Source organism: Charadrius vociferus, unplaced genomic scaffold (assembly GCF_000708025.1).
Source record: "Charadrius vociferus isolate BGI_N301 unplaced genomic scaffold, ASM70802v2 scaffold1077, whole genome shotgun sequence".
Classification (NCBI taxonomy): domain Eukaryota; kingdom Metazoa; phylum Chordata; class Aves; order Charadriiformes; family Charadriidae; genus Charadrius; species Charadrius vociferus.
The window spans coordinates 1105523-1128197 of NW_009649168.1; the positions used below are offsets into that span (position 1 = coordinate 1105523).

Genomic DNA, 22675 nt, shown 5'->3' on the forward strand with positions numbered 1-22675 from the left:
GGGCCGTGGCGTTTGGGGTGCGCTGAGCCGGAGCGGCCCCCGAGGGGAAGTTGGAGCTGTCTGGCGTGGATTCCCCCGTGACTCCGGTTTTAGAGCGAAGGGGGCGGGGGAAGGCGATCTTAATTTTCCCAGCGTCTTCCCGCTGCCGTGCTGTCCCCTGTTCTTAGTACCGGTTTCCCGTCTTGCGCTGGGATTTCTTTAGACTTTAGGAGTCTGGGTAAGGAGCTGTCTAGGCAGTGAGGTAAAATACGGTAACTCCACCGGAGAGCCTCGCTCTGTGGGTACCCTTGGGATCAGCCGTTCCAAAGGTTGCCTTCCAAGGCGGTGGGCACCATATGGTGCTTAGAAAAATACTTGTCGTTCTGTTTCTTGTGCAGACAGAGGATCTTGCGCCATTGCGAGCCGCTGCCTCTAAGCAGTCCTAACGAGCTCTCCTCTCCTTTTTCAGGTATGGCCTCACAGCTGCAGGTGTTCTCCCCTCCGTCAGTATCCTCGAGTGCCTTCTGCAGTGCCAAGAAACTGAAAGTGGAGCCCTCTGTCTGGGATGTTTCAGGACAGAGTAGTAGTGACAAGTATTATACCCACAGCAAAAACCTCCCAGCAGCTCAAGGGCAAGCAAGCTCCTCTCATCAGGTAGCCAATTTCAGCATCCCTGCTTACGATCAGAACCTCCTTCTCCCTGCTCCTTCAGTTGAGCACATTGTGGTTACAGCAGCCGACAGCACAGGCAGCAGTGCTACAGCATCCTTCCAGAACAGCCAAACCCTAACACATAGGAGCAACGTTTCTTTACTGGAACCATACCAAAAATGTGGATTAAAAAGGAAAAGTGAAGAGGTTGACAGCAACGGTAGTGTGCAGATAATTGAGGAACATCCACCTCTCATGCTGCAAAACAGACCTGCGGTGGGTGCTGCGGCCACAACCACCACGGTAACCACTAAAAGCAGCAGTTCCAGTGGTGAAGGAGATTATCAGCTGGTCCAGCATGAGATCCTGTGCTCTATGACAAACAGCTACGAGGTCTTGGAATTCCTGGGCCGAGGGACATTTGGGCAGGTGGCAAAATGCTGGAAACGTAGCACAAAGGAGATTGTAGCCATCAAAATCCTGAAGAACCATCCTTCCTATGCTAGGCAGGGCCAGATAGAGGTGAGCATCCTCTCTCGCTTGAGCAGTGAGAATGCTGACGAATATAACTTTGTTCGCTCCTACGAGTGCTTTCAACACAAGAATCATACATGCCTTGTATTTGAGATGCTAGAACAGAACTTATATGATTTCTTAAAGCAAAATAAGTTCAGTCCATTGCCCTTGAAATACATCCGGCCAATTCTGCAGCAAGTGGCTACTGCCTTGATGAAGTTAAAGAGCTTGGGTCTGATACATGCTGATTTGAAACCAGAAAACATCATGTTGGTGGATCCTGCGCGCCAGCCCTACAGAGTGAAGGTGATAGACTTTGGTTCAGCCAGCCACGTGTCAAAAGCAGTGTGCTCCACTTACTTGCAGTCGCGCTACTACAGGTAAGTACTGACATGATGCTCGCTTTCGTATGCTGCACGAGCAAAGAAAAGCTGATTGGGGTGCTGGGGGTTTGCTTCTACAAATACTTAACTATTCTGCCATTAGGTCTAATCCCAGTTGAGGGGGGAGGAGGAAGTGATCAGCCTACCCGCTGTTCTGCATGTTTCCTGGAGATTTCTTCTGAAATTTGTATGTAAATAAATAGAACTTCTGCTTTGCAAGTGTGACATAATATGTGGTCCAATACCTTCCTTTCACCCCAGATTAGTGCAGTAAGTTGTTTTTACCCCATTGTTAGTTTGTGGCGGTGTGTGAAATAGCAAACTGGGGAAGCAGTATGCTACTAATAAGTAGTGCATTTTGGATTATTTGCCATGATCGGAAACTAGTCCTTTAACTATGGTCATTTAGAAGGGAGAGAAGACAAAGCAATGCCAGTTTCTTTTTATCCTGTTTCTTTTGGTTCCACCTTTGTCTGAACCCACTTCATGAACACATGATTTCCTGTATCAGCCCTTGCTAAGGCACGCTTTCATGAGACCTGTAGCTCTTTTAAAGCAGGGATGAGCGAGATCTCTGCTTTCCGTAGCAAAATGTCGAAATGGCTTCTACCCTGCTCTTGTCTAAGAATGAAAAATAAACTATGGGCAAAAGTGTAAACACTCAGAAACTGTGTAGCTACAACAAGATCTGTTTTTTCTTTCAATTACTCCTCCAGTCTGGTTCTCCTAATAATGTGTATGTCAATATAGGTAGCAGTAGACTTCAGTAAAGGGATGCAGAAGGAACTTCTGGCATCAAAGGGACATGAAAACGTCTGTGCTGTGTGTCAGGGTTGCTTTCAGTGGAATGTGAGCTCACTTGATGCAAAACTTAACTGGTATCTAGTCCTTCCAGCTGGGACGAGATGGAGGACTTGAGACACTCCACCCCGCCCTGTGTCTCTGCCCTGTTTGATGTCTTTCCCATCCTCTTAGCTTCGGTTTAAAGCCCTCGCTTCTTGCAGGCTTGCTCTGTTCATTCCTCATACTCCCTGTATCCTTGCCCCCTTCAGTTGGTTTTTTTTTTGTTGTTTGTTTGGGTTTTTTTTTGGGGGTGTGTTTCTGTAACACCAAATACCAGCTTTCTGTGCCATTTCTTTTGTGCAATATAGACTTTTCTTAACCCATTCCTCATGATCTTCACTCAGCTTGTTGGCACGAACCTTTCTAATTCTAAACTATTGATTGTTGTTCTTTGTAACGCAGTTTTCTATGCACCATAGCTCTGTTAAAATGCTTACTGTCTCAAATGCGTTGTTAATTTTTTTGTTGTTGCATCAAAAGAGATGACTGCTGATCAAGAATCTGCTCTGTCTGACTTGCAACACATGAGCAAAGCAGTTTGGGGAGGCATATAGTGCTTTCCAGTTTCTGATATCGCAAAAACCAGATTTGGCTGAGGCAAAAGCAGCAAGGGATGATAAGTATCTTAAAGGGGCTGCTGGGGAGGAAGCTGTCTGCTTCATCTTTGTGTGTGGCACTGAACTCCAAGCCACTTCCACCTCCCCGACGTGGGGTGACTGACACTGCCAGAAGGGCGAATAACCTGAGATTAGATGGCATTTAAGACTGTCTGCTTGACTGAAGTTAAGCATGCTGTGATGTGGGAATCTAATATTTAGTGATAGGTAATTAGTTTAATGGTGATGATTACTAAAATCCATAATCTAGGAATTTATGGAGATGGTGTAGAAACCAGCTTATTGTGGGAGAACTGGATTGCTTTAATGATACTCACATTAAATTAGTGTTCAAATGAGTTCTAAGTTGGAATTTTTTTCAATGCTGTGTTTAATAGAACAGTATAGAGCAATTCTTCATTTGGTTCTGTCAGCTATTAAAAAGAAACTTCTTGTTCTGTGTTCACTTTTTTGTTTTTAATGCCCGTTGCTGGCGCTTATGTAACCTCTGTCTCCTGTAGAAACATCCAAACCAGCCAAACTTGGGTACTGGAAGGTGAATTTTTCTGATATATATACCCTGAAGGAAAAAGCTTTCCTTTATTAATTATGCTCAGTGCTGCTGGAGGTTGTCTTGTCCAACAGCCCTGCTCGCTCCAGGTTCTGATTGTACTTCTGGCAGTTGGACGACTTGCATCATCTTGATGACACTGCTGGAGCCACACTTTGAGCTGGGCGGGAGTGTCGGGTTTGTCAGGGCAAGCGTGTCAAGGCTGAGGCAGGTTCCCTTTCTCCAGAGGCATTACTGGTGCCCCTGCAGTGCAACTCCAGCCAAGAGGGGCAGTTTTACTGCCACGACTTGGTTGACTTAAAGTGTGAGTAGAAGTGCCCATGAAGAATTCTTTGTCTCTGAAGCCAGGCATGGATGAGGAGCACACTAACTCTGGTGGTCGTGCTGCTGTGCAGTGACTCGTTTCTGTGGCAGTCCTGAGATCTATTAGCAGTAAATCCTGACCTGAAAACCAGAGTATATGCTTGTTACATCAGGTGTGGAAGGGTATGGATGCTTTTGTCCTCCATGGGGAGGACAGGGAACAGAAGGAAGCGGACAGCTTGCAGAAATGAAAAATCCCTGGGAAGCGATCTCCCTGCTGTTCAGAGTGAGGTTCACTCGTGTCCTCATATGTAAGTACAGCCGTCATGTGAGTCTTATTTAGATCCCGACCTCCCGATGTTTCCTGTGGGTCAGCGTAGCAAATTGAAGATACCAAGCTGAAGGACTGAACGATTTGGGCCATGAGAAGGTGGCCCTGAGTGTTGAGGGAGCTTGCAGAGTGCAGTAGTATCTGTTTCTTACCTCTGCTTTGGGCTACATGACCTACTTCTGTCCCAGTCATGTTGGCCTGGGAAGCGGCAGTGCACGCTGCCAAATCTTGCTCTCTGCTTGCTAATCCAGCTCTGAGTGGTGATCGTGTCATTCACTACATTGCTAGTTGCAGTTGTACAGGCTTCTTATTACCACCGTTCTTCACAAGGGGGAGGGCTGAAGACCCATGTGTAAACATGGTCTGTTTTGAAATGCTAAAAGTCAGTCTTGGATTTTTCTGCTACTGCTGTGAATCCTCTCTCTTCTGAGAGTACCTGAGCATATTTGCCAACTTTGGAAGTCAGAGTTTGGCAAGCGTGTATGCAAAGAATGTTGTTGATTTTTATTTCAAAGAGCTTAAGATCCTAAAACCACTTTAATCTCTGACAGACCAGCTATGAAAGTGACCTCTGCCTGTTGTCCTGTTTCAACTCACATCTCATGAGGCCTCTAATTATAGTGTGTAAAAGGAGATGAGTCCTTTACTGGCCCTGTCCTGCCATCACAATGAAATCAGGTGGCTTGTGAGAAGTTTGTTTATTTAGTTTCAGGGAATAAAACGCATGGAGTTCAACTTGCTATCATTTTGGTATTGAGGGTTTCGAATACCCAAATCTATTCCACCGTGTAGTTAAAGACTAACGAACTATCCCATCCAGCCTTTGTTGCCACTGATCTCTCTTTCCATTGGAATCGGTGGAATTTTTTTAATGCCCTTGTGAAGGATTAGCATGCTCTGCTTATTTTACAAGCCCTTTATATTTTAGTTTGTTTGCCAGTCCAAGCCAAGGAAACTTATGTCTGCAGCGTACCTTGGCAGGTACCCTGCGGGTTTGGGTCCTGTCTGAATTGGAAATTCCTGCATAAGCAGGATAATCAAGAGGATCAATACAGTTTGTTGGTGATGACTAGTAGACTATTGGCACCAGGGGTTCTGAAAACCCTGTGTGGATGAGTGCATCATACTCGCTCTGCTTGTGAAGACCAAAGTACTACAGAAACGGATTCCTCTTGTTTGCACCTGTTAGCCTATAGAATGTTGGATCTATTCTAGCATAGTTCTTTAAAATATAAACATTTAGCAGCACATTCATCATTCAAATATCAGATGCTTGCCATATTTGCATAATCATTTTATATTTTCACATGTGAAACCACTCCAAAGTCAACTACTGCCAGGGACAGACAAACAAGAAGGTAGAAACAGATCAGTGTCAAGTAGAGTGAGTGTCAGAATGTCTTAGTTTAAATAATCTATTACGTTGACTATGAAGGTATATCATGGCTCTGGTTTTGGAGGGCTCAGACATAACAGAAGAACCTCCTTGCTTTAAAGCTGAATGACAGAGAATAAAGATGCCCTCACTGATGCAAACAGCTGGTTCAGCGCTCTCTCTTTTGATAGATCTTGTGCTTTCTCAGGGTCACTGTGCCTGGGCAACTGGGATGAGTGAATTTGTTTTGGAGACTGGCTGATGGTAATTGTGTAGTCACCTAAAACAAAAGCTGTATCTGTGTCACTGCAACACAAAGGGTGATTAATTGGAGAGTCACTTCTTGCCACGTACAAACAGTTGAGAGGTGCGTTCAGGTTGAACAGTTGAGGAAGGTGTCAGATCTATTGACACCAGTACGTTATAAAGCCCTGGTTTTTTATACTTCTGTAGAAAGATCAGAACTGGTTTCAGAGACTTTTTTAACAGCAGAAATATCCACACTGTAACACAGAAATGTCACGCGAGCCCTGGGGCATGCTACCCAAGTCATGACCAGAAAATAGATAGCCTGGAGTTTAGGACTTCTCTGTCTTCCTTTGCACTTGTGTTAGTTATGCGTGAAGATCAAGGTTTTCGTGTTTCCTGTACTTTCCAGAGTAAATTCCCACACCGACTCACATGGTTTTTGCAGCACTTGCGTTTTATGCTGTATGCAAATATATGACCAGAATTTAGCCTGACAGAACGGCATCAGTTTGTTTCAGAACTTTGTGTAGGTGAAGAGTAGTACTAAAACATCCTTTTGTGTTATGAGTCAGTTCCAGACAGAAATGTCCCTGAAATTCCAACCTGTTGCAGAAGCAAACCCTGCTTGGAGTTGGAGTTTTTTCATCACCTTCTTGTAAAGGCTAGGCCAGACAGGTACATTTTGCATTAGGTGTGGTTCAGTGCACCAAACCTGTAACACCACCTTGCAAAGCAGTCACAATCTCCAGCTGTGTTCTCTCTGTCAGTTTTAAACTCGAAACTCCCAAAAGAAACCCCGTATGAAAACCCACTGATAGAAACTGAGCAGTTCCCTGAAGAGCTCTCTTCTCTGGCTCTGCAGATGCTCTTTTCCACACGAAAACAAGCACCTTCTGCAGATGGTTACCCGGCACCCTGAGACCTTCTGCCGAGAAAAGGCTGAGCACCCTTTGCCAGAACTTTTCTTCCCAATTCTGTTAGGGTAGGTCGTGTGCTGTCTCAGGGACGCCTCACACCATACCTACTGTCAGGTGTAATTAAGCTGGTTATTGAAGGAGGAACTTCCTATCACAGTTGCATAAAGGCCACGTAGGACTTGGAGGGCACCAGGGCCCTAGAGCGAATCCAGCCGTGCCACTAAGTGACGGCAAGGTTGGGATCTGTTTGGCCACCTGAGTGGAGTCAATCGCTTTGTTTCACACAGATTTACTTATGCTCGGTGGAGAGAAGGAGGAGCGTTATCCAGAGCGATTTACAGGGAAGAACAGCATGCTTTCAGAGTTGAAGATTTCACTTTTTTTTTTTTTCCTCCCCAACAGAGCCCCTGAAATCATACTGGGTTTACCGTTCTGTGAAGCTATTGACATGTGGTCACTGGGCTGTGTGATAGCTGAGCTGTTTCTAGGCTGGCCTCTGTACCCAGGAGCATCTGAGTACGATCAGGTGAGAGCGTGTGGCAGACGTGGCGATGTCCAAATGAAACCACGACGATCTGTGTCCGGACCCTCTGAACCCAATGTATTCTACGTCAGATTTCACCTAGTACAAATTGCTGTTGTCTGTCATCTTAAGTTCATTTTCTCTCTCTGATGTTCCCGTTGCCTGTCTGTCTCTGTTATTGTACAGGAGAGCACAGAGTTCTTTGTGTTTTAACTTGAGTTGAATGTAGTTATCCAATATATAGAGTCAATTTACAGTTGAACCCCTGGCTTCCAAACCCAAAAGCTGTTGAAGTACCTTCCTGTCAAAACAGAAGCGAGGTGCGTGTCCTCACTTGAAACGCCCTCTGTAATTTCACCACGAGGGCACTTTTTCCATGTGGAGACAGAGCAAGCCTATCATTCTTGTCCTGTTCATACCTACAGCAGCCCTCATTTTTAATGCAAAGTGTGAGCCCCAAGCTGTCTCTGAAATACAAGGGCAAGAGTCTGAAAAGGCATCTTGAACTAATTAGTTCTTTCCGTGGATACTTAGCATTACTACCTGGGCTAGTCAGTTGCCTATAAAAGGACAAAAAGTCTGTATGAGAGGTTTTTTGAGGGTTACTTTTCCACTGTGGTTTTTATGGTGGTATCTTGATAGGGTGCTTGGTATAGTTTTCCTTATGTGATAAAACACATGAAAACTTACTAAGTTTGAAAACTTACTTGTTATATCTTCCCAGCACTGTAAATTTCCAAAGGAAACACAGTGGTACCTTAATGAGCGGAATGAGTTAGAAAATAACTGAGGTAGGGCATGGTGGTTTCCTTGCACACTGAGTTTTGTGTAATTCTGAGAACCTTATCTGGTCATGTAGGTGGGTGGGGAGGAGATGCTTTTTCCATTGCTTAATAGACAGGATTTTGCAGTCCTGCGTGAGGCAGCGTGAGGTGTGACTTCACGTGGTTGATTGTGATATCTGAATTGCCCTTGAAAACTAGGGATTAAGTGCTTTTATGTTTTCTGAGATTCTGCAGCAGCAAGTAAAAACTCAGGGAGAACTTGTGAGAGGACTTCTCCAGGAATGAGTTCATGGGTTGGGATGGGATTTACAATTATTTCTTAAACACTCTTTGGCTGTAAAGCAAGAGTTATATCTCATGAAAATAGCAGAGCTCTGAGCTGAACTGTTGTGGAGGTACAAAAAAGACTCCCCTGCAGACTCTTTGGATCCACACTGGCATAAATGAAAAGTGAGTCAGTGGAGTCGTATGGATCACGAGCTGTAACAGTGGGGTGAGTGCCCTGCAGTGTTCAGCTGTTTGGGCACAGCGGAAGAGCAGTGTTGCAAATAAGAAATGAAACATGCTAAAAGACCTATAATTGATAACTCGAGCAAAACAGAGATAACTTAACACTATGTTTCCAGTCCTCATTTTATAAGTCAGACTTACCAGGGTTTTTTTCTTAAACTTTTAAATCGAATCCTTTGAGGGGAGAGTCATGACAAAGGTGATGTCACGTTTCTCACCATACATTTTGAGAGTAAATAGCATTAGCAATTTGGCAGCATTTGGAATATTTTTAAAAGCTACTGTGTTTTTTCATAACTTGCTATTTTTTTTTCCTTTTGAGCATAGCTTTTTATTTGTTAGCTCTTTACCAGTGTTTTACTGATACCATCACAAGTATTCAGGTGCATTTTCCAAAATTCTGAGCCGTTTTTTTGTTACACACATAAAGTATATTAAATGTTTTTGAGGATGTAAGAATTTGATTGTACTAGAGGTTTGGTCTCGCTTTCTTGGTCAGTGAGAGCTTTGCCATGACTTTATTGCCAAATGGTGTGCCTAGAGTGTACGTAGCCAGTCACAGCAATGTTGGTTGGATACTTACGCCTTTGATTATATGTCCTCAAACCAGGACACCATACAGGATAACTTCTGTGGTATTTTTCTCTCAAAATGTGTACTTCTTACATTGCTGATATGAAAGGCTATTGGTGTTACTTTATCCATGTCTCAAAAGCTTATAGTCAGCTCACATATACTTGGGAAAAAAGTATTTCCATAAAATAAGAAAGATGTATTTAAAACCTGAAATTTCTGCAGATAGTATGATTGGAAAAGTTATGAGTCCTTGTAAATACTTGAGAAAGTCCTTTAATTTTGCGGTTTCAGTTATCTGGGCATTCTTTCTTTACAGGTTATTTTCTATTCGCTGTGAACAAACCTGGCTGATAATTACTCTGTTAGCTACCAGTTATTTATATTGGGAGTCCTGATTCTTTTCATTTTCTCTCCTAGATCCGTTATATTTCACAAACTCAAGGCCTTCCAGCAGAGTATCTTCTCAGTGCGGGAACGAAAACAAGCAGGTTTTTTAACAGGGATCCAAATTTGGGATACCCACTGTGGAGGCTAAAGGTTTGTCGGTCTTCTTAATTCCCAGTTCTGTTTTGTTCATTGAGGACTTGATATAAATTCACACCTAGTTTTAGTGTGCTCTGAAAACATTCCGAGTGAAGGTTGGATTTGAAATGCCATTAAAATACAGCTGATTTGTGTATTTCGTTTCAGGAGCTGTAGAGACCTCCTGGTACTCATCTAACAGTAGCAGCTGTGCATGATAGTACCAGCAAAGAGTGGGTGTTAAAGTAATTGAGATAATGGTTACTTATTATGGCCTGCTCAGTCTTGGTGAAGTATGTCATCTTGTTGTCATCTCCTGACAACACAATGAGTAAAATAGGGAGTATTTCGTGAGGGTCTTTGTTAGTTTAACAGAAATTGGTGTACGCATTGGCAGAGGACAGGAAAGAGTCAGATGTACACTCGATTTGCCTTTAAAGCTGAGCAGCAAAAGGAAGGGGATTTTGCCTTTCTTCTTGTTTGTAAAAGAGGCATTTAAAATATTTATAGCCTCTCTTTCTCTTCCTAAATCAGGAATCTTCAGTTCTTCTGGCTAATGCACTACCTAATGAAGCCTTGAAGTGAAGCCATCCTGTTGTTAATTCAGCTTTGCAATGGATGGTCTTTCCAGTAGAGGACATGAGAACCCATGGCTGCTTTGGTTTGGCCTACTGGCATGTGATTTGTCTTAAATCAGGCAAAAGGTCACTTGGGTCGACTCTTTTCTTGCTGCTTTTTCTTTGTCAGTATGCGATATCTCAGTTGATACTAACAAACACTTTTCTTTTATAGACCCCAGAAGAACATGAGTTGGAGACAGGAATAAAATCAAAAGAAGCTCGGAAATATATATTCAACTGTTTGGATGATATGGCGCAGGTGTGTGGAGATCTTGTAACACACAGATAACTATCATATTAATTACATACATTATTGGGATCCCTAAAAATGAGGCTCCTGTGCTGGAGCAGTCCTCTTCCACATGCTGTTGAGAACACTGATGTAGGTTTGCCGTGGTGCCAGTTTGCATCAGAAATCACTGCATTAAAAACTATCAAAATTTAATTATGAAGCTGTTAGAAATTTCTTGGTTTTTCTTAGGCCTTGGTCCAATAGATGCAACAAGAGTGCTTAGCCTGTTGTCACTGGAAGTAGTCAAGCAGTAGGAGAGCTGAGCCCCTCCAGATGTGTTTACAGGATTAGGCCTCTTATTGGACTTTGGAAATATTGACAGGAACTACAGACCATTCTATTTTTTCGTCCTATTTTCAGAGGTAAAATGAAGGAATATCTGAGTGCTTTTAATATCATGAGGCCTTGAATCTTAAGTGTGTTGGTCTCAAGTTTCTATTGCTTTTGTAGCTGTTGTCATCACTTTACATCTGTACAGAGAATGTAGAATCTTGCCATTCTGATTTGCTAGCCCCTTATAGCCCCACAAAAAATGAGGGCATATTGCCAGGCAGTGGAGAATGAAGCCTGGTTGACGTCTGCTGAACGGACCAACTTCATGTTGAGGTGAGAATTCCATGTGTAAGTCGAAGTTCCTTTCATAGAATGAGCAAGGGAAAGGTCGTGTGTTAGCACCGTAGTACCTAAAATTAAGCTGGGTAAGAGACAGAAATGCCTGATAAATATTTCTGCACAATGTGAAATTACTGAATTGTTAGGTAGCAATGAATTTGATGTTTGTGTGAACTATTCTCATTTTATTTTCAAGGTGAATATGTCTACAGACTTAGAAGGGACAGACATGTTGGCAGAGAAGGCTGACCGAAGGGAATATATTGATTTGTTGAAGAAAATGTTGACAATTGATGCAGATAAGAGAATTACTCCACTGAAGACTTTGAACCATCCGTTTGTTACAATGACACATCTACTGGATTTCCCCCACAGTAATCAGTAAGCTTCCTTAGATATCCTGTTTTCTTTCAGGAGGACTTACTGGAAACACAGGAAAGCCCTTTTCTACTTTCTGTCAATGCTTTTTTCTGCAGTTTCTGGCTGATCTGAAAATAGCAATGGCATGTATAAGGAATGGAATGTTCATAAGCTTCCTTTTCATGTTTTAAGACATTCTTGTTGGTTTAAAGAAAAAGAACCTATACCTAAAGGCATGTGCATAAATTTGGGAATCTGTCATGTGTCTGTTGTACTGTTTTTACATACCTGATATTTTCCTTCTGTCGTTCTGTTTCAGTGTGAAATCTTGCTTTCAGAATATGGAGATCTGCAAGCGAAGAGTTAATATGTATGATACAGTGAATCAGATTAAGAGCCCGTTCACGACTCACGTTGCTCCTAATACAAGCACAAATCTGACGATGAGCTTTAACAACCAGCTCAATACAGTACACAATCAGGTATAGCACCTTTTACCTGTTTTATAATAATCAAAGAAATGGAGTGGTCTAATTTTGTGCCTTCAGGCCAAATCCTGTTCTGCAAAATGCTATGTTTAAATTGCTGTCCAGAATTTGCAGTCTTGTCTTGAAATTTAATTTTCCAAAACTCAGGCCAAGGCAGTCTCTTTACTTGACTAATCATATTTGCCCGTCAGTTCAGCAACATAAGTAAAGTTGATGCAAATCATGTTTTTTCTCCTATGTTGTCTTGTGCCTTTTACCTGAAAGCTTTTCCTGATGCTTCCTTCGTAGTGTAATACTGGTGGTTCCTGTCGTTTGTTTTATAACAAGTAAGAGTGATAAATCTGATGTTTTTTTTCCTAGGCCAGTGTGTTGGCTTCCAATTCTACTGCTGCTGCTACTCTTTCCCTGGCGAACTCGGACGTCTCACTGCTAAACTATCAATCTGCTCTGTATCCGTCGTCTGCAGCACCAGTTGCAGGAGTGGCACAGCAGAGTGTTTCCCTGCAACCCGGAACCACACAGATCTGCACGCAGACTGACCCGTTCCAGCAAACGTTCATCGTTTGTCCCCCTGCTTTTCAAAGTAAGCGGAAACCCCCTTTGTATGGTACTGTGGTTTCAGTTAGGTAGAAATGAGAAGTTGTAATTTGCACTAAATTGAGAAAGTACAGAAGACCACTCTGTGTGTCCACAGTGCTCTTGCATCAGATGTAAGTGCAGAATCAGGTCAGACATGAGTAGACAGCTTGGTTCTCTTCCAGGTCGTGCTTGAACGGGTGACAGCATCTTGCCTGCCTGGGTTGCAGTCTTCACCTGGTTGCTCAACCAGTTTTTCCCCCCAAACTGAACATAGCAGCATTCCACAGAAAGCAGTGAGCAGAGGAGCCGGACCTATCTGAAAATAAGAAGTGACATGCGATGTTTTGTGTGTCAGGAGTGAAGAGCTGGTCTTTGAGTCTCAGTTCACAAGCGCTGGTGCAGCTGTGTAGTTTGCTAGAAACAAATTGTCACAGATCGCAAATAAGTGAGGTTAGCACAAGCGTAGCTCTACTAGTCCTGGAAGTTCTCTATTTACGCTTATATTTGGATTGTGTTAGTATGGACGGTTATATATGAAATGGGAACTGATAGTGTAAGGTTTGAACTTTGAACTTAGTCTCAAACAACATAGAATTAGATGTCTCTGTTACCTGTGTTTCTGGAAACAAGACTACGGACTTCACGAGAGCCAAGCTTTTAAGGACTGGCTGTCCATCGTTGCCCTTTGGCATACCGGGGCTGCAGAAGTATTTACTTCAGCTGGTGTTTTATTAGTATGCTTTTGTCAAAGGGAACAGCTTTTCTTTCTCTTCATCTGACCTTGTCTTCTGCCCTTACCTGGTAGGAATTTGGTTTTGGAAAGAAACTAAAAAAACCCCCCCCAAAACAAAAAAAAACACCAATAAAGCAGCTTAGTGGTCATGTATTCTTGTCCTTCGCAGCTGGACTTCAGGCAACTACAAAGCATTCTGGGTTCCCAGTAAGGATGGAGAATGCTGTCCCAATTGTACCACAAGCACCTGCAGCACAGCCACTGCAGATCCAGTCTGGAGTTCTCACACAGGTAAAAAACAAACAAACAAACAAACAAAACAACAAACCCAAAACCATAGAGTTAACTGCAATTCTTACCACTGTCCAGGAGAACCTGACTGCCCCTCTGGTGCTGGGGGGAGTGCAGGGGGTTCTCGGAACACGCTGAGAGGTTAAGTGCAGATCACTTCTAAGACAGTTTTCTTGTTCTTGTTTTTTTTTTTTTTCTTCTGGAAAACTTAAAGTCTAAACTATTTTATGTCGTACCTCCCTGGTTTTAGGAGTTTGATTTGATAATGGGAATAAATATGAAGTTTCCAGCTGCTAAAAACAGCCTTTATTTTTACACGAGTGTACACTGCCTTATAGGTAGTGGTGGACGTTTTTGCCTACACTTTAAAAATGTGGCAGCAAATTTTAGAAGGTATCATTTCTGTGAGAAGCGAGATCCCAGTAAACAGAAGTGGCAACACAGATGACTCATTAAAATTTCATCTTTAAATGCACAAAATTATTTCTGAATCCTTCTGAATTAGTTACATTGTTAGCGTGAATTGATGTGTAGCGGTGATATGCCAATTTCTGTGGTTTGCAGTTTAAACACTACGCGATAGCAAAATTCACAAATAATTCTAAAAAATTATATTTTAAACATTAGTAATGTGTCATAAATTAAAACAATTTTTATGTGCAAAAAGTAATGTTTTTATATACAGAGAGTGCCCAGTGATTCACAGGTTTTATTCACTGAAAAATTGTAATTGCCTTTATAATTAAGTGCACTTTTATTTATTTGCATAGCTTTAGTTTCTGCTGACATTAACACATATTTATTAGTTTTACTCTCCAGACAGTGTATTGTCATTACTGACCTACTTGTAGAGGAGTAATTTTTAGATTGTTCAGTCCAAATAATTTTGGTGGCATTCTGTTATCTCTGGTTTGTTTAGCATAATTATACAGGTAACGGTATCCAAAAAGCAGAATACACTTGAAGGAGGCCCACCTGAATCCAAACCCTGCTTCTCCTGAGAGTGAAAATTGCACACTAAAAATCTAGTTTTAATTAGACATTTGATGGACTAATATGTGTCTTGGTAGTTTCATCACAGCTAACTTTGCTCTTTCGTGATACAAAAGACCTACCGTGCCTTCTGTTAAATCCCTTAGTTTATCTTTTTCCAAGAGCACCGTATGTGAATTTGGAGGTGCGATAGTCAGTGCTGCGTCCTGCTGGGTGCAGTTTGTGGTACGGCTTAGCGCAGTGTGTGTAGCGCAGCTTGCTCTCTGGGGCCCAAAGTGTCAATAGCTGAACACTGTCTCACTTTTAACTGTGTCATCGGAGAGATCCTGTTCCCAAATTCCCTGTTCCTTGTGTTCCCCTCGGGGAGCTGCTTAGAGGAAGGTGCCCGGAGGGTCGGGGTGTTGGTTCACGGCATCCATGACAATTCTGGAGTCTGCTCAAGCACAGTAGAATGCCAGTGAGGTGAAACCTTTTCTGGCCCTATTGCTGAACCCACTTATCCTGCCTCAGTACGTGTGTTTCACTCACTGCCTGATCTACATTTCAGGGAAGCTGTACACCACTAATGGTAGCAACTCTTCATCCTCAAGTAGCCACCATCACGCCGCAGTATGCGGTCCCCTTTACTCTGAACTGCGCAGCCGGCCGGCCAGCGCTAGTAGAACAGACGGCTGCAGTACTGGTAATTGCCTCCCTTGATTGTGTTCACTAACTGAGTTTTTGTTTTAACTTAGACTTGCAGAGGGCATGGAAGCATGTGCCATCTTGTGGCTGTGTTCTTGCTACATCTTAATGTCTTGTTGTTTTCCTCCCCAACATTGCTGAAGCACTGTCTGACTCTGACGTTTAGTGTGGCTCTGTAAAGAATCCAGATCCATTGACTATTACTTTTTACTAGCCTAGAATTATAAAGCTCTTCTAAGATATACTATGGAAGAGTTATAATTGTTCTTGTTCTTCGCTTACTATCCTATCTTTGCCTTTTGATTGTTGAATACAAAGAAATCAGTCTTTAGCTTGACTCTGCTACAGGTACCTGGATGGCCAGAGTTTGAACTACTTGGCAAGTTAGCTACATACTTTGTTTTCAACACGTGTAAAGCTGCTTTGCATGTAGAAATGTTTCAGGTCATTAATCACAAGCTAAAATCTCTAATGACAGCAAATTCTTTAATGTATTGCTTTAGCAGTCGATTTCTGTTAACCTCCGTTGAACATTGACAATAATTTTCTGGCCTTTTGTTATTTATAGCCAATCGCAGGTAGCTTGCTTCATCCAGATAAAGATACCGTTCTTCACAGATACTTTCAGTTCATATGTATTTCTTGGTTGAAATTAAAGGTGAGCTCTAGTATCCAAAATGGCAACAGCTAGCTTTTAGGCTATTTGGAACAATTTTTAAAAAGGATGGGGAAAGGGATTAAACACTCCTTTAAGAAGTATATGTTTTCAAAATTGTCCTCTTCTGTGTTAATTTGGCACCTGCATCAGACCAACTTTGCAAGTGCCGCAAAGAAGTCATTGTAAAACTCCAGAATCAGATCAGTGAAGCTTATGAAAACATTGCAGTGCACTTAAGTGCTGGTATCCTCACATGTCTTTCAAAGCACATTCCATTATGTGAACCATGTTGTTTCTTGTGGCTTTAAAGTGGTAGTTTGAGTGTCATTTTCTTCCAAGAGGGAGACCTCTGCTGAAGTGGAATTGGCTCGAGTCATACCTGTACTGAAATTCAAACCCACTCATTAGCGTTCTTCTGAACCCAGTTAAGTGCTCCCTGTTTCGGAGGACAGGGGGGTTCTCCTGGGTCACGGCTCTGAGCTAAACAGACCCGGGGATGAGTCTCCTTTCCTCCTCTGGAGTTTTGATGGCTGAAAGGCTGCAATCTAGGCTCTGAAAACGGCAAGGGGTGACTGTAGCAGAGCACGGGACACGAGTTGTTAGTGATGTTTTCAAAAGTATATTTGGGCTTTCGATTCAGCAGGCAAATTTGTGGGTGTGCAGTGGTGGACTTGATGTTCAACTCCCCTGTACAGCAGTGGAGATCAGAGCCAGCTGTTTCCAGACTATGAGCCTGGATTCTGAGTTTCTCTGGAGGACTTACTATTTCTGTTCGGATTCTGGGAGCCCTTGGCGTGAATTTGCTCACCTTTAGTGCTTCCGACACTTCTCCCTTGCTGCTTCCCCTGAGTTTGCATTAGCCATTTGCTAAGCTTTGCATATTTTTGTCCTTCCTCTGTCAAAACAGTTCGTCGCTTGGAAGGCCCGATTTCTGCCTCTCATTGGGAATTTATATCTTGCTGTATTAAACTCTCTGCTTTGTCTTGTGCAGGTGTTGGCTTTTGGAAAGACGCATGGTGTGACTTAACATATTTCTCTTTTTTTTTTTTTTAATATTATTATTATTATTATTCCGCTTATGTTGGCAGAGGTTTAGCAGTTCTCTGCTTTGAAGGCTTCTTGTTTGGAACCGATATTTGTAATAAGTGGATCAGTTACTTGCAGAAATATTTTATTTAAAACAGCAGGTGGTTATGGTTTTGCAGTTTAAACTGCAAGAGAGAGAGACATATTTTCAAAATTATAGAAATACTGTACTGCCAAATTTATTTTGGGGTTTGTTTTTCTTTTTACAAGAAAAAAAAACACCTGCATTTTGTCAATTTGGACAGGAACATTAATAATATTAATGAATTGAAAATATCTTCATGTATCTCCCTTGTAACTAAATGTTTCTCAGTGTGGCTTTTCTTAAATACCTTTGTTGAGATGGGTTGAATTTCCACAATAAGAGCACTGTCTCAGCTCCCTCAGTGTGAGCCCTGTAAGGCAGAAAAACAGAAAGGACCAAATTGGCTTCACATTTTGGAATCCCTCAGCAGAGCAGTGTGCTTAAACTTACATGCCGAAACAGTCCTGAACGCTCATATCTGGCTGCATTCTGCAGTGCAATATAAACACTCTTTTCCCCAGGTGACATCTGTGACACAAAAGGTTAGCAAAGTGTCAGGGGAAGCTTGTTTCTCTGGTTTTCTCATTCTCTCACAGTACTGAGACCTTTGAGAAAGCACAGTGATGTGCCGTTATCTCTGCAAGCTAACAATCTACACAAGTGCATTTATTGCTTGGAACAAATCTCTCTCTCCACCGGTGGGAACTGAAATCTAGTGAACCTGTGTATCTCTTTGTCGTTTTGCAGCAGGCCTGGCCTGGGGGAACCCAGCAGATACTGCTTCCTTCCACCTGGCAGCAGCTCCCAGGGGTTGCTTTGCACAACTCCGTTCAGCCAGCGGCCGTGATTCCGGAGACGATGGGCGGCAGCCAGCAGTTAGCTGACTGGAGGTAGGGATTGCGCAGGCTCCTTGCCCAGTGGAAGTACGTGCCATTGCAGTACTGCCTGCAGTGCACAGAATTTCTCCTTTCCCTTCAAAATCACGCAGGGGCTTGGCGCAGCTTGCGGTGCCTGCAGCGTAGTCATGGCGTTTGGGTCATCTTCTTTTTTTTGTCTTCTGCCCCAGGAATGCACATTCCCATGGAAATCAGTATAGCACTCTCATGCAACAGCCATCGCTACTGACCAACCACGTGACATTAGCTACAGCGCAGCCTCTGAACGTTGGAGTTGCTCATGTTGTCAGGCAGCAGCAAAGCAGCAATGTTCCGGCAAAGAAGAACAAGCAGCCAGCACCAAGCGCAGCCAAGTAAGGCTTCCTTCCCCAGCCCTTGGAAGGCTGTGGGTGTGTTTGTGGAGGTTGCCTTTGCAGTGTGGGAAACCGGTCTTCTGATCACTGAGGCATTGTCTGCGTAACCTTTTAATGTGCTACAGGTGCTTTTAAAGATGTCTTTGTACTGTAGTCACTGATGTCAGTCACATTAATTTCAGTGAGAGTACAAGGAACATGGTTGACCGAGCGCTTTACTGTCCTGGTCAAAGGGAGGTTTTGCACATTCAGGGTGTGTTGGTGCCATAGCGATACAAGTGTCAGAACTGACATCTGTCTAACAAGGGTTAGCGGGTTTCTGGCAGTGTTCAGGTGACTCAGTCCTGTTCAGAGCATCGCTGAGTGCCTTGGTCCCTTCTGGGATGCATTCTGTGATGGTCTGCTGTATGAGCGTCTGCACTGAGGTTCTCTTTGTGTATTTCAAGATGTTTCTTCTTGTATGCGTGCTCCAGCCTGCTGGAGCTTGGCCGTTCTCAATGCTGGTGCTGGTTTGTCCCAGCCTGCTGACACGTAGCTGAATACTGCTTTGGTTTTCCTTCAGGCCCAGCTCAACCCTAGAGACTGTGCCCTCCCAAGTTTACTCCCTCATTGGGAGCAGTCCCCTGCGCTCCACCTCCTCCTCTTCCAACGTGCTCGTCCCAGTGCAGGAGCAGCACCAGCCCATTGTGATCCCAGACACTCCAAGCCCACCCGTCAGTGTCATCACCATTCGCAGCGACACTGATGAGGAAGAGGACAGCAAATACAAACCTGCCAGGTAGGAAGTTCGTTTAGGCAGGCGGTACTGATTTGTCTGAGCTCAGCCCAAGCATCGAGGAGAGTGGAGAACACGACACGCAAAGCCCTGGCTGGGCTAAGAAGCACTGCATAAGACAGAAAATTCTTCATCACGTCCGCTGTGCTGTTTGTGTCTCTAGTTAATCAGAATTTCATCTGACAAGGATGGGAGGGTATGAGATCCCAGAGGGAGATCTCCTGTGTCTTGTGGTAAAAGCCAGAATGTTTCCCGTTCGGTTTTTTCTTTTTTCCCTGCAGTTTGGGAATGAAGCAGAGATCCAATGTCATCAGCTACGTTACTGTTAACGACTCCCCTGATTCCGACTCCTCCCTGAACAGCCCCTATGCCACAGACCCACTTTCCTCGCTCAGGAGTACAGGTGGTGCCCTGGAGCTGCCAAGTAGTGGAGCGGCTGACAGCTCCAGCTCTCGGACTATCATTGTGCCACCCCTGAAAACACAGCTCAATGACTGCATTGTAGCTACCCAAGCTTCAGGTAGGTGTGCTCTCACAGGTTACTGTTCTTGCCAAGGCTTAGATGCTGTCTTATCCCTGACAGCTTTTTCGTCAGTTTTGGACTGTGCTTTGGGTCTTAAGCAGCTTTAAGTTTCACAGCTGCTGTTCTGAGAGTGCAAGCCTTGGTCTGTTTTCAGTTTCATTGATAGATGTACCTTTCCTGTATGTGTGGCTGCATTTAGAAAGGTCTGTAAAAATTCCCAGTGATTTCTTGTACAATCAGATTTTAAATCAGAATTGAAGAAAAGGCCCTGTTGGGGAAATAGTCCCTGTGCGTTCTTCGGTTACCAAAGACGGAGAAGAATGGACTAAGGTTTTGAAATCTTGCAGGCATCCTCAGCAGCACCAGTAAGACCAAGCCGGTGGCCTCTGTGAGTGGACAGTCATCAGGATGCTGTATAACACCTACTGGGTACCGCTCACATCGTGTGGTAACGAACGGCGTGCAGCCTCTCAATCTCAGCCAGGTAAGCGCTGTGTGACTTTTGCTGACCTTTGAACACAGTGCTTTAGAATCGCTTTAGAAACACTACGCTGTACGGCAGGGAGAGTGACTTGGTTGCAGGAGGATCAATAGCTGCTACCTCGTTAATTCTTTGAAGCTGATTCTCTCCCATGGCTGTGCAAAGTAGGGTAAACTCTGTAGGGAGTAGAGGTGAAGTTTCTCAAGGCAAAGAATTTGTTGCTGTACCAGAGGGCAGGAGAAGGAAACATGGTTATGTCCATATTCTTTCTGTGTGCTCCTAGTCACACCTGTCTTGCAGTGAGAGATTTTGCCACTCGGGTGGGAGAGCGACAGCAGGACCCAGCTGTTGAATTAGAGTAGCATTGAAGGCACTCAACAGTATGAGGGGATTCTTTTGTTCTTTACCTGCCTTCTCTAGATCTCGCAAAGGCCTGACCAGGAGATTAAGGCTGGACCTTGTCTCCCAAACTAACAATTAGCACCTGACTTCCCTTGAAACTTTCAGGGATTGGTTTCTCTTCAATTTGTGTCATTGCTCCTGATCTTTGAGTCAAGCTGCAGTAGCCTTTCAGAAGAGAGGAAGTGTTAGCCCTCCAGTTCACTTCTGGCACGGGGACAAGACAGGCTTTGTTGTGCTAAAACGGGGCAGCCCTGCTGCCGCTCTCGCTGAGGTGCAGAAGAATAGATGTGTGAGGAGTTCAAGGGCTGGGTTAGTCTTAGGACCTGCCTGCACTTGTACAGCTGTGTACTGCGGTATCCAGGTGTGGCAGTTTGAGCCCATTGTAGAGGAAAAGTGTAAGCTTTGTCTCAGTGGAACTGCAGTAACCCTTCTCAAATTTATGTGAAGGTTTCAAAAGCTGGGAAGGGAGGATCTGCAGAAGTGTCAGTCCTGCTGCCAGAACGGAGGTGTTGATCGGGAGGCTCTGGCTGATCCTTCCTTGCTCACCTCCTCCTGTCCACGGCCCTTTTCCCTGCGGGTAGCCACTAACCTTATTTACTTCTTCGCCTTGCAGAACCAGCAAACAACAGTGCTGGCCTCACAGGAGAGAAGTGGAAATGCTGTCCCGCGTAGGCAGCAAGCTTATGTGGCACCCCTCACTCCCCACCTGGCAGCAGCAACGGCAAACGCGCACCTCTCCAGCCAGCCACATATGTACACTTACGCTCCAACCACTGCTGCAACTCTGGGCTCCACCACCTCCATCGCCCACCTCTTCTCCCCTCAGGGCTCTTCGCGGCACACCACGTACGCTGCCCACCCCAGCACACTCGTCCACCAGGTCCCCGTGAGTGTGGGTCCAAGTCTGCTGACTTCTGCAAATGTTCCGCCTGCCCAGTACCAACACCAGTTTGCTCCCCAGTCCTATATTGGTGCTTCCAGAGGATCTGCTATTTACACTGGATATCCGCTGAGCCCGACAAAGATCAACCAGTACTCGTACTTGTAGTTCCTCCTAAAGCACTGTCCTGCAATAGGCCTGAGAGATTGGAAAAGGATTTCAGGTGAACCTTTACCTGGTAATGACTGCCTGGTTTTTGTTTCTCCCTGATCTGGTTGCATGTTGTTCAGAAACATCTCTAGTGAGTTCAGTCACTAACTGAGCAGCATGCTTTGTTACCAGTATGAGGGTCACTAATTAAGTTTTTAAAATTTTACTTACCTTTTATAGATGCTTTTAAAAAGTTCATGGTCACGTTTATTTAAAATTGTTCTGTTGTGCTAATCAAAAGGGGGAAAGAAAATCAGTGTCTTTGAAGACAGATCCTGATGACTTTTTTAACTTGTATAACTTAAACAAAAAGACTAGCAGATTATATTTTAGCAGCTTGCACAAATCCATGTTGCCACTAAAAGCGTAATGCACGTTTATTCATTATGTTGCTGGGGCAGTTTCAAAATCAAGTTTTAATATTTTAACATTTGTTCTCTAATTCACTTTGTCTCTTAACAAATTGCTGGTTCTGCAAAAGCCATTACATCTCCATATATGTTACTGTCAAAGTTTTTTGTTTACTTCTCTGCTTTGTTTAGGGACTGGTAGAGGCAGCTGCCTCATACTAGCAACATTATATATTCAGGAGTCTGTGTAAACCCTGAAATCTGTTTTGTTTTCTTGAAAATTCTGTCTCTATAACACAGCTGAATTTTTATTGCATTCATTGCAGAATTCTTCTCAGTTTTTCAAACTCTATTCAAGATCTCACTGTGTAACAGAACTCAGCAGCTTTGTCAGGATGCTGTAGAATGAATAGTGCAGCATTGCTCTGAGGTTTGGTTTCTGCAGCTTAGTAGATGCTGGCCCTATAACGGAGCTGGATTCCTTCACTGAAGCACAGGGCTTTTCTTTGTTCTGTTTTTCGTAGTACTTTTCCTCACATGATTCATTTAGGAGGGAGTTGAATTTGAAATACAATGAAACATCACTGTATTGATGTGTACAGCTTTTTATACTCCTGTGAGCGTATCCTCCTGGATATGTCAACAGCTACTTTAAAGCGCTCTTAATAAGACTTGTATACAGTACATGCATGTAGGAATCGCAAAAAAAAAAAAAGAGAAAGAAAAAAAGGAAAAAAAATCAGATTTTAAAGTT

At 43.6% G+C, this 22675-nt stretch overlaps 1 protein-coding gene across 1 annotated transcript; it reads left to right on the forward strand.

Annotated features, from left to right (window-relative positions):
- The first annotated feature begins 450 nt into the window (after positions 1-450).
- On the forward strand, positions 451-21676 carry HIPK1 (homeodomain interacting protein kinase 1). The gene is made up of 15 exons (XM_009888451.1): positions 451-1526; positions 7117-7240; positions 9526-9645; positions 10423-10509; positions 11351-11535; positions 11834-11996; positions 12363-12585; positions 13484-13605; positions 15146-15280; positions 17799-17941; positions 18118-18300; positions 18869-19078; positions 19357-19595; positions 19946-20082; positions 21095-21676. Exons 1-15 carry the CDS (start codon positions 451-453, stop codon positions 21527-21529), a joined length of 3582 nt encoding a protein of 1193 aa, XP_009886753.1. The 3' UTR covers positions 21530-21676.
- Positions 21677-22675: the final 999 nt, after the last annotated feature.